Source organism: Nicotiana tabacum, chromosome 9 (assembly GCF_000715075.1).
Source record: "Nicotiana tabacum cultivar K326 chromosome 9, ASM71507v2, whole genome shotgun sequence".
NCBI classification, from domain to species: Eukaryota; Viridiplantae; Streptophyta; class Magnoliopsida; order Solanales; family Solanaceae; genus Nicotiana; species Nicotiana tabacum.
This window is the reverse complement of record NC_134088.1, coordinates 78,637,009-78,652,558: the sequence shown is the minus strand read 5'-3', so window position 1 is coordinate 78,652,558 and position 15,550 is coordinate 78,637,009. Positions and strand designations below refer to the sequence as shown.

General features: G+C 37.6%; 1 protein-coding gene across 1 annotated transcript; it reads left to right on the top strand.

Annotated features, from left to right (window-relative positions):
• The first annotated feature begins 9,056 nt into the window (after positions 1-9,056).
• Positions 9,057-15,331, top strand: LOC107783380 (adagio protein 3). Its single transcript, XM_016604349.2, has 2 exons — positions 9,057-9,422; positions 13,377-15,331. The coding sequence occupies exons 1-2, from the start codon at positions 9,121-9,123 to the stop codon at positions 14,980-14,982; spliced, it is 1,908 nt and encodes a 635-aa protein (XP_016459835.2). The 5' UTR covers positions 9,057-9,120; the 3' UTR covers positions 14,983-15,331.
• The last annotated feature ends 219 nt before the right edge of the window (positions 15,332-15,550 follow it).

Here is a 15,550-nt window from a genome sequence, read left to right as displayed (position 1 = left end):
AGTTTTTCCAAATGCGGGTAGCGAGTTTCTGCTCCCATTAAATTTTTGCTAACATAATAAATGGAAAATTGCGTACCTTCGTCCTCCCAGACAAAAATTGCACTTACCGCAACTTCTGAAACCGCGAGTTAGACTAGCAATGTTTCGTCTTCTTTTGGTTTCGAAAGTAATTGAGGGCTTGATAAGTACTTCTCCAGGTCCCTCAGAGCCTGCTGGCACTCCGGTGTCCATTCAAAATTATTCTTCTTTTTTAGTAATGCGAAGAAGTGATGACATTTTTCTGACGACCGGGAAATGAACCTGCTCAAGGCTGCTAATCTTCCTGTGAGTCTTTAGACTTCTTTACGTTCGCCAATTGATCTGGGATATCCTCTATTGCCTTGATTTTGTCGGGCTTTACCTCAATTCCCCTCTGCGAGACCAGAAATCCTAGAAACTAACCAGAACTAACCCCGAATGTGCATTTCTCGAGATTAAGTTTCATGTTATGCTTCCTCAGGATGTCGAATGTTTCTTGAAGATGCTTAAGATGGTCACCTGCATTCAAAGACTTAACGAGCATATCATCTATATAAACCTCCATAGTTTTTCCTATTTGTTTTTCAAACATCTTATTTACGAGCCGCTGATAAGTGGCTCCGGCGTTTTTTAACCATAAAGGCATTACATTGTAGCAATATGTACTGAAATTTCTTATAAACAAAGTCTTTTCCTGATCTTCCGGGTTTATCTTGATTTGGTTGTACCCAAAATTAGCATCTAGGAAACTCATCAACTCGTGCCCGGTCGTGGCATCAATCATTTGATCGATATTTGGTAGAGTAAACGAATCTTTTGGGCACAACTTATTAAGATCTTTAGAGTCTACACACATACAAAATTTATTGTTCTTCTTAGAAACTACTACTACATTGGATAACCAGTCTAGATATCTTACCTCTCTGATCAAACCGATTTTAAACAGGCGGGTTACCTCTTCTTTGACGAATTTAATCCCGGCCTCGGCAATAGGGCACATCTTCTATCATACCGGTGGTAAGTTGGGATCAAAACTCAGCTTGTGCACGGCTATTTCCATCGGGATACCTATCATATCCTCGTGCGACCATGCAAAATAATCAATGTTAATTTTAAGGAATTCAATAAAACCAGACCTAAGCTCAGGGTGCAGTCCTGTCCCCAGGTGAAACTTTCTTTCTAAGAATTCTTCGAACAATGCAACTTCCTCTAGTTCCTCTACCGTGGATTTTGTTGCATCCGTCTCTTCCGGAATTTGGGAATATCTCGGCACCTGATATTGTTTTGACAACTCTACCCTTGGAATAACCTCTTCTAACTCGGGAGTAGGCGCCGGTTCCTGTAAATGATATGTCGTGCGCTCATTCCCTTTGCTACTGGAAACTAAGATTGCATTCATCTCCCTTGCTGCCGGTTGGTCACCTTTTATCTACTTGATTCATTTGGGCGTTGGAAACGTTAGCAATTGGTGATACGTCGAAGGCACAACTTTCATTTCGTATAACCATGGCCTTCCTAAGATGATGTTGTATCCCATATCACCATCCACTACTTCGAAGAGAGTTTTTTTCATTACTTCTTCAGCTTTCGTGAGCAGCAAGATCTCTCTCCGGGTCGTCATGCTCGAAAGGTTGAATCCAACGAGGAGTTTTATTGCCGGAATAATACTTCCGGTGAGTTTAGCTTGTTCCAATACTCTCCATTGTATGATATTAGCCGAACTTCCTAGATCCACTAGAACATGCTTAATTTTAAAATCTAACACATTTAAGGATATTACCAGTGCGTCGTTATGCGGTAACAACAATCCGTCTGCATCTTTCTCTATGAAAGTGATATCGTACTCCCGGAGTCTTTTGCTGTAAGTTATCGATACTTTAGTCTTCTTCACCGCAGAAAAGGTGACCCCGTTAATCTTGTTCCCCCCAAAGATCATGTTGATCGTCTGGTGTGGGGTTTCTTCTCCTGCTTTTGAAGATTCTGTGTTGTCTCTATTGCGACCGTAATTGTTCTTAGCTCGATCACTCAAGAATTCTCGGAGATGACCATTCTTCAATAGCATTGCCACCTCCTCCCGAAGATATTGGCAGTCCCTTGTCCGGTGACCGTTCGTCCCATGGTATTCGCACCATAAATTGGGATTTCTCTGGCTAGAATCATACTTCATAGGTCTGGGGAATCATGCTTCTTTAATGTTCCTCATGGCTGACACCAATCCCACTTCCGATAACCTGGGGTAAGAAAGATATCGAGACCCCAACGTTTCTTTATCTTGTAGTGATCTACTGTTTCGACCACGATCAGTCCATCTATCAATGGTGAACTTGTTTGCTTCTTGGAAATTTCTACCCTGACCTTTGGTACGCTCGTAGGGCAAAAATCGGCCCCTCGAAGTACGCCTATCCGCGTCGTAGTCACCCTTTGATTTTTCTCTGTTCTTCTCCCGTCCTTTGGCCGATGATGTGCAGCCGATCGGGTCATCTTCGATCCTTATCATTGACTAGTACTAGTTGTGAACATCTGCCCAGGTTGTTGCTTAAAACTCAAGCAGGCTCTCCTTCAGCTTACGGGAAGCGTCTGGACTTCTTGGATTCAATCCTTTGGTGAATGCTCCAGCTGCCCATTCATCCGAGACGGCCGTAAGCAACATTTTATTTCTTTGAAATCGGGTAACAAACTCTCGTAGTAATTCAGATTCTCCTTGTACGATTCTGAATATGTCGGCCTTACGGGCTTGCACCTTTCTGGACCCGGCATGAGCTTTAATGAAAGAATCTGCGAGCATCTCAAAGGAATCTATGGAATGCTCAGGAAATAATGAATACCATGTTAGGGATCCCCTCGTGAGAGTTTCGCCAAATTTCTTTAACAACAGAGATTCAATTTCGTGAGTAGCTAGATCATTTCCTTTCACCGTTGTTGTATAGGTGGTAGTATGTTCCTATGGGTCTCAAGTTCCATCATATTTTGGAACTTCAGGCATTTTGAAGCGCTTCGGGATTAATTCTGGTGCCGCACTTGGCTTGTACAGTAATTGAACATACTTCTTCGAGTTCGAGCCTTTCAATACTGGTGGTGCGCCCGGGATTTGATTTATGCGGGCATTTACTTCCCTTATGAACTGTAAAATCTCATCTTTGAATGAATCGTTCTCGTTGTTAAGACCTAATCTGCTCCCCCTAGCCCCGTTATATACAACTTCACCCTTGGGAGTGTTGTTGTCGACTCTCTGCGTAGTTTGGTCTGCGAAAACAACAGAAGGAATTAGATCTCGTCTGTTTGCATTATTTGAGGCCCCCAATAGGGCATGCTTCAATTCTGTCATAACTTGATCTTGCCCCGTGAGATGTCTTAAAATGATGGCCTATTGCTCTTGCAGGATCCTCACAGCATCTGCTACATGCTCCTCATCAGCATCATCGGGAGTAGTCTCCCGAAACCGTCGAGGGTACCGTCTGTCATGCACTGGCATGGCGTCATTCCCCTCATTGCGGGTATCACTACTTGAGTCCTCGAAATGAGGCTGATCCCCTCGAATTTCAAGGTTGTGTGCATCGTTAACAGTGTTATCTGTCATTTTTTGTAATATTTTCTAAGACAAAATAATCAAAACACGTTAGTAAAAAAGGCAAGGATCAATTTAATTGCACTGCTGTCTAGGCCTCACGGTGGGCGCCAAACTGTTTACCCGTAAAACGGTACAATTGAATTTATACGTGATTTCTAGACAAGTGAACTAATTTGATCCTGAAATAATACAATAATCGAAGAAATATACAATACTTAGCCTTAGAATGTAGTTGAAATAGCAAAGATGATAATTCCGTGAATACGGTTTCCGGACACAACGATGATAAGACAAAAAAATAATAAGTAAAATTGTATAAAGCTTTGTATAGAATAGAGTGTAAGTTTAGCCAAAAAATCCGTGTCCTTTACAATGGTAATTGAGTTCACTATTTATAGTTATGTCTACGGAAAAAGGTCTTAGGATCGTTCCCTCCTTTAATGTCAATTATGAGGGTCATTGATGAAGATATAACGGTGAACATAAATGCCAAATTCTTTGTCATAGACTGTCTCTCTTAATGCTGTGGAATATTCCTTAGTAAATGCTATCTGGCGCAGAGTATTTAATACACCTTTATGAACGTTATCCTTTTCGATGACAAACAGAGTGACCGTGTTCGGCCCTCAGTCATCCCATCTTGGATTCCACGTGTCCTCCTTTTAATCATTCACGTGCCATATATGGCTGCTTATCGGGCGGATTGGGCGGTTATTTACTCTTATCGGTTTGGCTTATCGGCTATCAGCTTTTAAATGTATTAATCCGCTAGCCACCCGATAAGATATCGGGCGGATTGGTATCGGTTTAGCTCTTATCGGGCGGTTTATCGGCCTAATTCAATCTATATTGCGTGCATTAATTGTTTGCTGACCACTGTGACTCAAAATGAAATTCCTATACTCAACAGACTGCATTCCAGTCTATAGAATACAATAGATGAGTCCATCATATCCCAAAGCAAACTACATTACAGACGAGTCCAGAATACATATGTTTTTCCTCCGCACACAACTGCAAAGGAAAAGTCAATGCTCCCTGATTAATTCTGAAATGATAAAATTCCAGTCTATATTCAAAGTGAGTCCAGAATGCATATTTCAAAATGATTAATCCATAAGTGAGCACACTACATAGAGGTGTTTGGCCTGCAGCTAACGCCTAACAGTGCTTGAATTTCTGCAGCTTCAAAGTTCAAACAACAGCTTAATCCATAAGTAAGTAGATCCCTGTAAAAAAATATGCATATACCAAATTTCAGCATTAGGCAACGAAGTAGAGACTGTGATAAATACTATTATCTTGATTCTTGTTTGATGTTTAGATGACTTTTCTCATACATATTCTTTCCGAATAGATCATTAAGAACTCAATATTTTTTTTGCAGCGTATTTCCCAGTAGAATCATCTCTGGGGATGAGCCTATTAACAACTTATAACTAATCAGAAGAAATAGAAGAGAACACTTGGTATAATACATGACATCAAAATTGTCTGTATTCAACTCTGATTAGTAGGTTCTGAAAAGGAAATACATGAAATTAGAACCCTATTGATTAATAACTACTCCTTTGGAATAGGCTACTTTGCCTCATGGTTAGCAAACCAGTATATCTTCCCTTCCTAACTTATCTACTGAAAAATAAAATATTCTTTCCTCTCATCATATGTTTCTAAATTCTAATCACCATAACCCAAGATGATGAAAAAGGAAAAAGCAGCCAAAAATAATTTATAATTTCCAAATCAAAGGATAGTGAGATACAAAATTCACAGTTTTCACAACCATTAGCTTGGTGAAGCATTTATGCTTATTAAGTACAACAACATAACTTAAGTTCTCTTTATCATAAGGAAACTATCAACTACTTATTAATGATAATAGAAGATAGGATGTCTACTGATAACTACTAATGCTATGATAACTATTGATGCTGATTAATCATAGCAGTTGCAAGAACAGATTCAATACTTGAAGCCTTGATGGGTTAAATTCGAATTCTTACCAGATATATTAACACTACACGTCAATTACGGAAGGGTCTTTTCCATTGCTGGCTAAATCTGAAGAAAAAAATTAAAATAATGAGTCGTGCGATAAATATAAGCATATCAACAATACTTATATACAACAAATATAGTAACAATACTATTACCTTATTCAAACTGCTCGATTTTATCAAGATCTTCCTCAACACTAACAGGTTGTTTTAATTTTTTATTTCGAAGCCAATCTTGAAGACACACTAGATCTTGCACCAATTGAAGAGTTAATGAACTCCTAAATGAATCAAGAAGACGTCCTCCCGTACTAAACGCACATTAGGATGTCACACTTGAAACCAGAACAGCTAATACATCACGATCCATCTGCGCAAGAATAGGAAATCTAGTTGAGTTAATTCGACGTACCGTCTTTGGTCTTAAAACAATACTCAATAAAGCAAGTCACATTTTGCTTTTGTACTCCCTTCAGAAGTAATAATTTCTGTAAAATAATCCCACACAATAAACTTTTTTTCCCCCTTTTTGGTTATATTTGACTCCGTTGTTTGAGCTTGACTTATTACATTTGAATTAGAAGCCCCACTTTCATCCATCACCTTATCACTTTGTATATTTTCAACCATGCTATGAGTCACTGCAACAAGAAAAGAAAAGGGATGAGAATAACAAGTTGCTTAACAGATATTTATACAGGTACAGTCAAAATCAATCTCAAAACAGATGAGTTTTGTGAACTTTAAAACATCCTGCTGATTACTGTTGCTTTTAAATTTTGTATACTGAGAACGAAGTCAAACATCGTAAAATTTGTATGCTTTTAAAGTGAGAAGTTTCTGATTCTTCACAAAACTTGTGTTTATGTTTCAAAACAGATGAGTTCCTGTTTATGTATACTGAAGCAAGCATCTGAATACTTTGAGAATTGAGATGCTCTTTGATTTTAAAGATATCAACAAGAAAAGAAACTTATCATCTGCTGCTCTGGCTATGGCGAGAGGGAGAGGCGAGATGGAGAGGCGAGTCGGCAAGAGGGAGACGACGAGTCGGCGAGACTACGGGAGGGAGACGGCAAGTCGACGAGACCGCGAGAGGGAGACGACGAGTCGACGAGATAGAGTACTGGAAGTCGACGAGATAGAGTGCTGGTGGTTGCTGGTTGAAATTTAGGCGTTAGGGTTTCTAAATGTCTAATAGTAAATTAGTAATAGAGAATAGAGATAGAGTACTGGAAGTGGAAGAAGGGTTTTTGATTATTTAATATATATATATATATATATATATATATCTTTAATAAATATATATTCTTAACGGGTTAACAGATTATCCGTTAAGAAAATTGAATAATCCGCCCCCAAACCGATAAGCCGTTAATAAAAAAATTTCAATCTGTTCCCTATCCGTTAAACTGTTAACCCGATACCAATAAGCCATTAAATTTCGATTTCGATTCAATTTTCGATTTCGGTTCGATTTTGAATACCCCAGTGCCATATCATATATTACCTTATACGAATATATTTGTGAGTTCATGTCAAAGGGAGGACTTGTGGGGGAATATTCTAGTTTAGCACAATGGCCGCAAAGAGGGGATAAAACAAACAGCTTGAAAAATCTCGGGGATGGTTAATTTTATTCCTGCGCGCTACTTAAATTAAAAGAAAGTCAGCCATAAAAATATCTTCCGTAACTGGTTGATGACGTGGACTTCCGCTGGTGGCAGGTTACGTCTAGATATTTTCTCCTCGAAATATCTTTCAACCACGTGTCGCTTAAACTTCTTACTTGTGACCTCCACTTTCACCTTTGCCCATCAAATTCCCATTAATTGCTTAAATGCCACCGTCCCGCGAGACAATTCATCAGTAGTATGTTTTCTTGTGTTAAAACTTAAAAATATATTCTTTTTCGGTCTAAAATTGATCTATTTCTTTTGTTTCTAGGAGTATATTTATTTTTACCTGGCATTCAAGATAATTTTTTGTATATTTATTTTATGTTTTTGAATAGCTTTCAAGCATTTTGATTATGAAGCGTTATTCTCTTTTTTTTGTTTTGATGTTTCTATTAAGAATTTAATAATTATATAAACTTAGTAAGAGTAATTTTAATCAAAATAAAGTTAAGTGTCACTAAGTTAAGGAAAATAAAACAAAAATATTGAAATTAATATGAAGTTAAAGACAAAAAGAATAGACCAAGGAGGCGAAAAACAAGGAAATAAAATGGATAAACTCTAGCTTTTTGCTTTATTCTATCCTTGATATAAATTTTAGTGTTTGATTAACTTATTTATTTCTCTGCCCTCTTAAAGGTGGGGTAATGTTTGCGTACATTTTACCCTCATCATACTCCACTTGTGAGATTACACTGGGTATATTATTATTGTCATTGTTGATTAACTTTTTCCTTTTTTCTTTATAAAGATGGAGATACGAGCGAAAATGGAAGATCCCAACTAAGTTGGCGGGGAAGTTTATTTCATAATTTGTTTTCTTTTCAATCTTTTTTCCTTTATTTACCAGAAATACAAAATATGTGATATAAACCATGCTCTTTATATACGCATTGTATAACATTTGAAATTCCAAAGTATACAAAAATGAGTGATAAGATGATACTTTGGAATATGGATGTTCATTTGGATCGGATATCCGAAATCCGAATCGATCAGTTCAATTTCGGATTTCGGATTGTGTTTATTAAAATTTCGGATTTCGGATCGGATTCGGATTGGTATAATTTTAATACAATCCGATCCGATCCGAAATCCGAAATTATTAGGGTATGTATAAATTCTAAACTTTAATTCGGATAATTAGTACTTCCTTTCATTTTTCTCCAAGTTGTTACCTTTATAATTGATGGATTTAGCTCTATTGGCATCATAGTACTCTCATAATTGTATAAACATAAATTTTTCTTACTGTACTGCCTCTTTTACAAAGAATCCGAAAATCCGATCCGATCCGATATTAATTCGGATCGGATTCGGATTGCATTTTCTAGAATCCAAAATACGAAAATCCAATCTGAAATGTGCTAAATCCGATCCGATCCGATCCGATCCATACAGAGCCCTACTTTGGAAGCTTTGCTTATACTTTACCCAAAACGAGGAATCAACTATAGTGGTATGAATAGGGGCGACTTTCGACCCATTTTAACATCACATTATTAGTACTAACTATATACTTTATTTTAAGTAGCTAGACAGCTAATTAACCACTAACATAATCCTATGTTTCTCAATTATAGTAAATAATTCATTACCACTTAATTTAAACATGATCGGGTGGGTCAAGTGTGATAATGACATCCATATATATATATATTTTGGGCTCGTCTCATATATAATTATCGGTTAAATAATTGCTGGTGCATAGTGAAAACTAGATGGTATATCTGTAAATAAGTTCAAAAACTGGTCTATTTAGGAAAAACAGCTCTACAAGATATCTACAACATATCTACTGCACGACATATTCACACAAGTACGCACAGAAATCGATAGATATTTTGTCAAAAAGATGGGAATGAAGAAAATGGAAGGAGGAGGAAAGAAATTGAAATGCACCAGAAATGATAACAATAACATGGACCAAGACGATGATGAAGAAGAAGAAGAAGGAGAAAACTTTTATGAAGTAGAAAGGGAAAATGAACAAGTTCCTTCTTCACAGCAGCCAGTTGGATTTTTCTACCCCGTAACGACGCCGTCTTCTATCATCGTTTCTGATGCCTTAGAACCTGATCTTCCTATCATATATGTGAATACTGTGTTCGAAATTTCTACTGGTTATCGCGCTGACGAAGTCCTCGGTCGTAACTGGTAAGTTATTTTCTTCTTTTGTTTATTTGCAAATTTTGTGTGTCATATCACATATGGGTTTTGGATAGTATAAATTGGGGGAGTTAGCTGATCTGAGCTGTTTTAAGTGTATATAGGAATTAATTTTAGCCATTTAGATTGTATTTGAACAAAATGTAGTGTTAGAATTGCAAATTTGACCAAAATTTTGAGGTAAAGAATTGGAGTTAGATTTTTTTCCTCTTTTTTTTTTTTTGAGTAGCTTTTGAATGAATTTGTTTTCAAAATTTCCTTTTTTCTTCTTTTATTGGATCTTATGCAGTTAGTGTACTTTTACTTGTAATTGTCGATTTCTCTGTATTTTGTTTGTAAAATGTGTGTGTTATATGAGTGTAGTTCTGTTTGGATACTTCCAATTCGTTGGACTTTCTCAACTTAATTGTTGAGTTTTTCTTGTTAAGTTTGAATTCAGAATTTAGCTGATCTGAGCTTGATAAGTTGTTCTAACTTTATTTGTGAAAAACAAAACTTTATCTAAGTACTAATTTTGGATTATATTTTTGGTATATTGTAGTTTGAACAAAATGTTGGATTTAGAATTGCAAATAGCTGAAAAAATTTGCCGGGAGAATTGGAGTTAGTGGTGTTTTTTTTTTTTTTTTTTTTTTTTGTTGAGTAGAGAAGAACTGCTCATGTCATTGCTATCTCTTAGATAAATCCTTGTCAAGAAGCATATATAATGTAATAAAGGATATGGACAACTGTCTAGAGAGCTCAAAATTTGACGTATAATGCACAAAGGAAAGGATATATCAAGTCGGATCATTGTTGTTACCTTATAAATAATAAAAAGAAATCATGTCGGATCATTGTGATATTTTTTGGTTTACTAGCTAAACTACGTCTTTCAAGATCACTAAGTGAATTCCCCTGATCTAGTAGAAGCTTGATGTTAGGATCCGTAGGAGTATCAACAGGCCTGTAATCCATCATTCTTATCCTTGAGAACTTTAAGACTATGCTTCCGCTGTGTGAAGACAAGGCTCGACGTGGATTTTGTAACTAAACGCCTAGGAAATACCATAATCTGCCCAAACATTTGGTTTGAAAATGATGATTAAGATGTCATCTTGACTTAGATATATCCTTCTAATTACTACGTGTAATAACTGTGTCGTGAATGTAAATCACCAATTAAATACACAAACTCAAAACAGGAATGCTGATAGAATACAAAAGAAACAACCTTACCGCAGGTCGTTCCTAATTTCTGAACACCTATACTGAACTTATCAGATCATGGTCAAGGTGACTGTTTCAGATTATAAGGATATACATAACCTGCATACAGATTTTGAGACTCTCTAAGATGGTTGTTTCATATAAACTTCCATCCTCAAGGTCATTAACATTCTTGGTGTCCAACTAATAAGGAGGTCAATAATGAACAACAGATATGGACAAAGAATGACGGATTGATGCAATTTTAGCTACAAGATATAGATTATCACCATTATCAAGCCCAAATATTTGAGTATTAAGTTTGACCATCTTGACCGACCTTGGTATATTAACTTACGGAAAGCCGACTCTAATTTTACTTGGAGGCAAAGGAACAAGCTTCTAAGTACCATTAAAGTGTAGAGCTGACATCTCCTCAAGCATAGTCTGTCATCCTCCTAGATGAGAGAGGGTTTCACCTGTAGACTTAATGAATAGAGACAGAGGACAAGGAAGACGCAAATGCACAAATGGGATGAAAATAAATGATGATAACCAAAAAATGTATAAAGGGAAGGAGTGTTACAAGTGGAGTGAATACATTTTTGACAGCCACCGAGGAGGCTAGGACTAGACAAGCTCGCAGAAGGAAAAGGAATCTGCTGTAGAGCGTTGCTGATGATAAATCAAGATTGGTGGTGCTGTGGGAGGAGATGGAAGTTTAGAGTTTGGATTAATATTAGAGAAAACAAGAGGGTAGGAGAGAAAGGTAACTTTCTTTGCATCAAGTGTAGGCAAGACAGGGGAATGAAACTTCTGGTTTTCTAGATGCCAAAATTGACTTAGGTATTCTGAAAATATTGGGTCTAAAAAGCAGTAGACATATGGCGTTTTTGGAATAGGTTTTGGAAGAATTTAAATAATTTGTTGGGTAATGTACTTCGGATTAAGTTTTGAGAAAAGATTTGAAAGTTTTTGAAAAGTTTTTGAACTTGAAGAGGAAAATAGTGTTTGGATCGTAAAAGAGGTGTTGAAGAAGCTGTGTTTTTCTAGGTTTTGGGTTCCAAAGCTTTTCCAGAAGTGCTTTCCGAAACCAGGGTCTTTCATATACCAAGCAAGAATGTGTCTTGGGAAGTTCTGAAAGACATACCTTAACCAAACCCCTTCAAGGTCAAATGATTCTGTTCCATTCTCTTTTTTGCCAAATTAAAAACTAATGCCCGTTTCCATTCCCCTCTCCTTTCTGTCTTCCGTTCTTTTAATCCAACCAACCCTAGTTAATGCAGAAATAAGTTCACTTAATGGGATACAAAAAAAACTATGTTTGATTGCACGCACTAGCTCAGACATGACTTAAAGTGCTAATGACCTTGGCCTACCTGCTATCACTGTAAAAATAAAGAAGGTGAACTACTGGACCAAAAAGCTTAAGCCTCACCTTTTACGCATGCTGATTCTCAGAAAAGAAATATACTGAATTATAATAAGACGCTTCAAGTCTATGGTAATGGCCATCACATTGATTGTAAGGCAAGGACACTGATTGTAAGGTGAGTGCAATGGATCTGAAGCTGTTTCTCTCTATTGTGTGAACTGAGCAGAAAAGTTTTTGGGCCGCAAAATTAGCTATTCATCTTTTTGAAAAAAAATTGCAGGACTTATTTTTGTTCCACTAAATGCATTAGGAGTTCTGGATGTATGAAACACAGCCGCATCTTCCAGAAAGTTGAGATGGAACGTTCTCATTTCTATGATCAGAATAACAATCCTAAGAACTGAAGTTACCTATTGAATCAGAGCTCAGACTGCACAATAATAAGAATGTTACCTTTTCGTGAAAATTTTATTGGCCCAAGTTGCAAATTGCTGCAACAACTCAGACCGCTGCTGGGTTGCGTCAGGTGCTTTTATGGTGTTTTCTGTGTGTCAGGTGCCTTATTTCAAATGGCTACTGCTTTTAAGATCATGTCTCACAAGGGATAAACTAAAGTTGAAAACAACGGAGTAACACTGTGATTTAGGGAAAAGAAAGCTTAAAAATCTCTGCATATTATGATATTATGTAGTTAAAAGGAATAAAAACTGAGAGACAAGAGTGTCTCTAAAACTATTTGACACAAAGAGTGTCCTGTGTCAGAGTGGGGCTTCTTGAATTGAAACTGTTTGGATGGATGATTCTTTTGCTGGTGATTTGTATATCCTTTTGATTTAATTAAGTGATCTAATTGTCCGAAGAAACAATGATGGCGTGAGTCTTACTTCAAAATATAGTTACGACTCCATCAAAAATTGTTCAGAATATACAAGCAAATAAACAACTGTGGTGTATATCTTATCTTTATATCTATGATGATTATCCGGTAGACTAGAATTTATTTTCCTCCTTGGAATAGTTTTTGTGTCACAAGGATAAAGAATAGTCAAAATATAGGTTTTGATCAGTCATTAAATGACAACCTAATGCTTGTATATTATCAAATATATTGTATCTTTTCCCTTGACATTATCAATTCTTTAATATAGAATTGTTCAACGGAGATGTTATAGCTGATTCTTCCTTTACTTCTTCTTTTAATGTTACATTTTTTCAACAGAGATTTTTCTGTGTGGATATGTACCTGTGGGCATACTAGACAAGCTTTTTCCTGCATTTACCATTGACTTCAAAATTTCTAATATTGAAGCATCTACTATATGCTAACATCATTTACTATTTGAGGAATCTTGACACGTTCACTGATTCATTTGCTTCAGTCGGTTTTTACAATTTAGAGATCCACGAGCCCAAAGGCGGCATCCTTTGGTGGATCCTGTTGTTGTTTCTGAGATCAGAAGATGTCTTGAAGAAGGTGTTGAATTCCAAGGGGAGCTTCTCAACTTTAGAAAGGATGGTACACCTCTGGTGAACAGGCTAAGGCTAGCACCAATACATGGTGATGATGGCACAGTTACCCATGTTATAGGGATTCAAATATTTTCTGAAGCAAAAATTGACCTGAATACTGTGTCATATCCTGTTTTCAAAGAAACTTGCCAGCCTCAATGTGACAAGTCTAGCAAATACTCTATTAAAAGCGGTGATTTACTGCAATGTCAGCACCGTGAAATATGTGGTATTCTTCAGCTCTCTGATGAAGTGCTAGCTCACAACATTTTATCTCGGTTGACACCAAGGGATGTTGCATCCATTGGCTCTGTTTGTAGAAGGATACGTCAATTGACAAAAAATGAACATGTGAGAAAAATGGTTTGTCAAAATGCATGGGGAGCAGATGTCACAGGAGTGCTGGAACACATGACTAAAAGATTAGCTTGGGGGCGCCTGGCTAGGGAGCTAACCACTCTTGAAGCCGTTTGTTGGAAGAAACTGACAGTTGGAGGGGCTGTAGAGCCTTCACGTTGTAATTTCAGTGCATGCGCTGCAGGGAACCGGCTGGTGTTATTTGGAGGGGAAGGTGTTAATATGCAGCCAATGGACGATACATTTGTTCTCAATCTTGATGCTGCTAATCCAGAGTGGCGACGAGTTAGTGTCAAATCATCTCCACCAGGACGGTGGGGCCATACTCTCTCGTGCCTTAATGGTTCCTGGTTGGTGGTATTTGGTGGGTGTGGGAGGCAGGGACTGCTTAATGATGTGTTTGTTCTTGATTTAGATGCTAAACAGCCAACATGGAAAGAAGTATCTGGTGGAACTCCGCCCCTTCCTAGATCCTGGCATAGCTCATGCACAATGGAAGGCTCAAAGTTAGTTGTTTCTGGTGGCTGCACAGATGCAGGGGTGCTCCTCAGTGATACATATTTGTTGGATCTCACTATTGACAAGCCTACATGGAGAGAAATTCCAACTACGTGGGCTCCTCCGTCAAGATTGGGACACTCACTCTCAGCTTATGGGAAGACAAAAATTCTAATGTTTGGTGGACTTGCCAAGAGTGGTCACTTGCGGTTAAGATCAGGTGAATCATACACGATTGACTTAGAGGACGAAAGGCCACAATGGAGGCAACTTGAGTGTGGGGCGTTCACAGGAGTAGGAAGTCAGAATGCTGTGATTCCTCCTCCTAGACTTGATCACGTCGCTGTAACCATGCCTTGTGGCCGGATTATCATTTTTGGAGGTTCAATTGCCGGACTGCACTCTCCTTCTCAACTATTTTTACTGGATCCTTCTGAGGAAAAACCGTTATGGAGGACTCTCAATGTACCTGGGCAACCTCCAAAGTTTGCTTGGGGTCATAGCACATGCGTGGTTGGAGGAACAAGGGTCTTGGTCCTGGGAGGCCATACGGGGGAAGAATGGATTCTAAACGAATTGTATGAATTGTGCTTAGCGAGCAAGCAAGATTCTGATGCATGATGTCGCTAATCAAATTCGTGCAGAATTGATATATATTTATCTTCTGAAAATGCTCTGGAGTCATGGAGAAACTTTACATTTTCCTTGAGAATGGTTCCACTCTGTAGGCACTGGAATACACCATGTCATAGATTCGAGTATCTTATGCAGCTTGTGTAAATAAGCTTTTGATCTTGCTGTTTGTAGTCCCTTGTTTTGTATCACAAGTGCTTGCAGTTCTGATTTTCTGTGCGAGTGGAATTGCATGTAATGTGAATATCTATTCCTGCCAGACCATTTGGTGGCTGGAATTTCTTATGCTTTTTGCCGTTGTATTTATATATTCTATTCACTGGTTTCTGAGTCTTAATTTGTACATTATCCTTCTGCCAAGATAGTTCATGCTCATATCTAACGCAATAAGGAATCCTTTAAACTGCCGAAACCCAAACCCGTCGTCTTTTTCTTTTTAGATTCAGAGAATGCAAATAACACTTTCAAGAATGTCACTACAGGGAGTGGGTAACCAAAGATCAAGATAAATATTGCTTACAAATTAATTTGCATGCAGGCATTTATTCATCTAGAT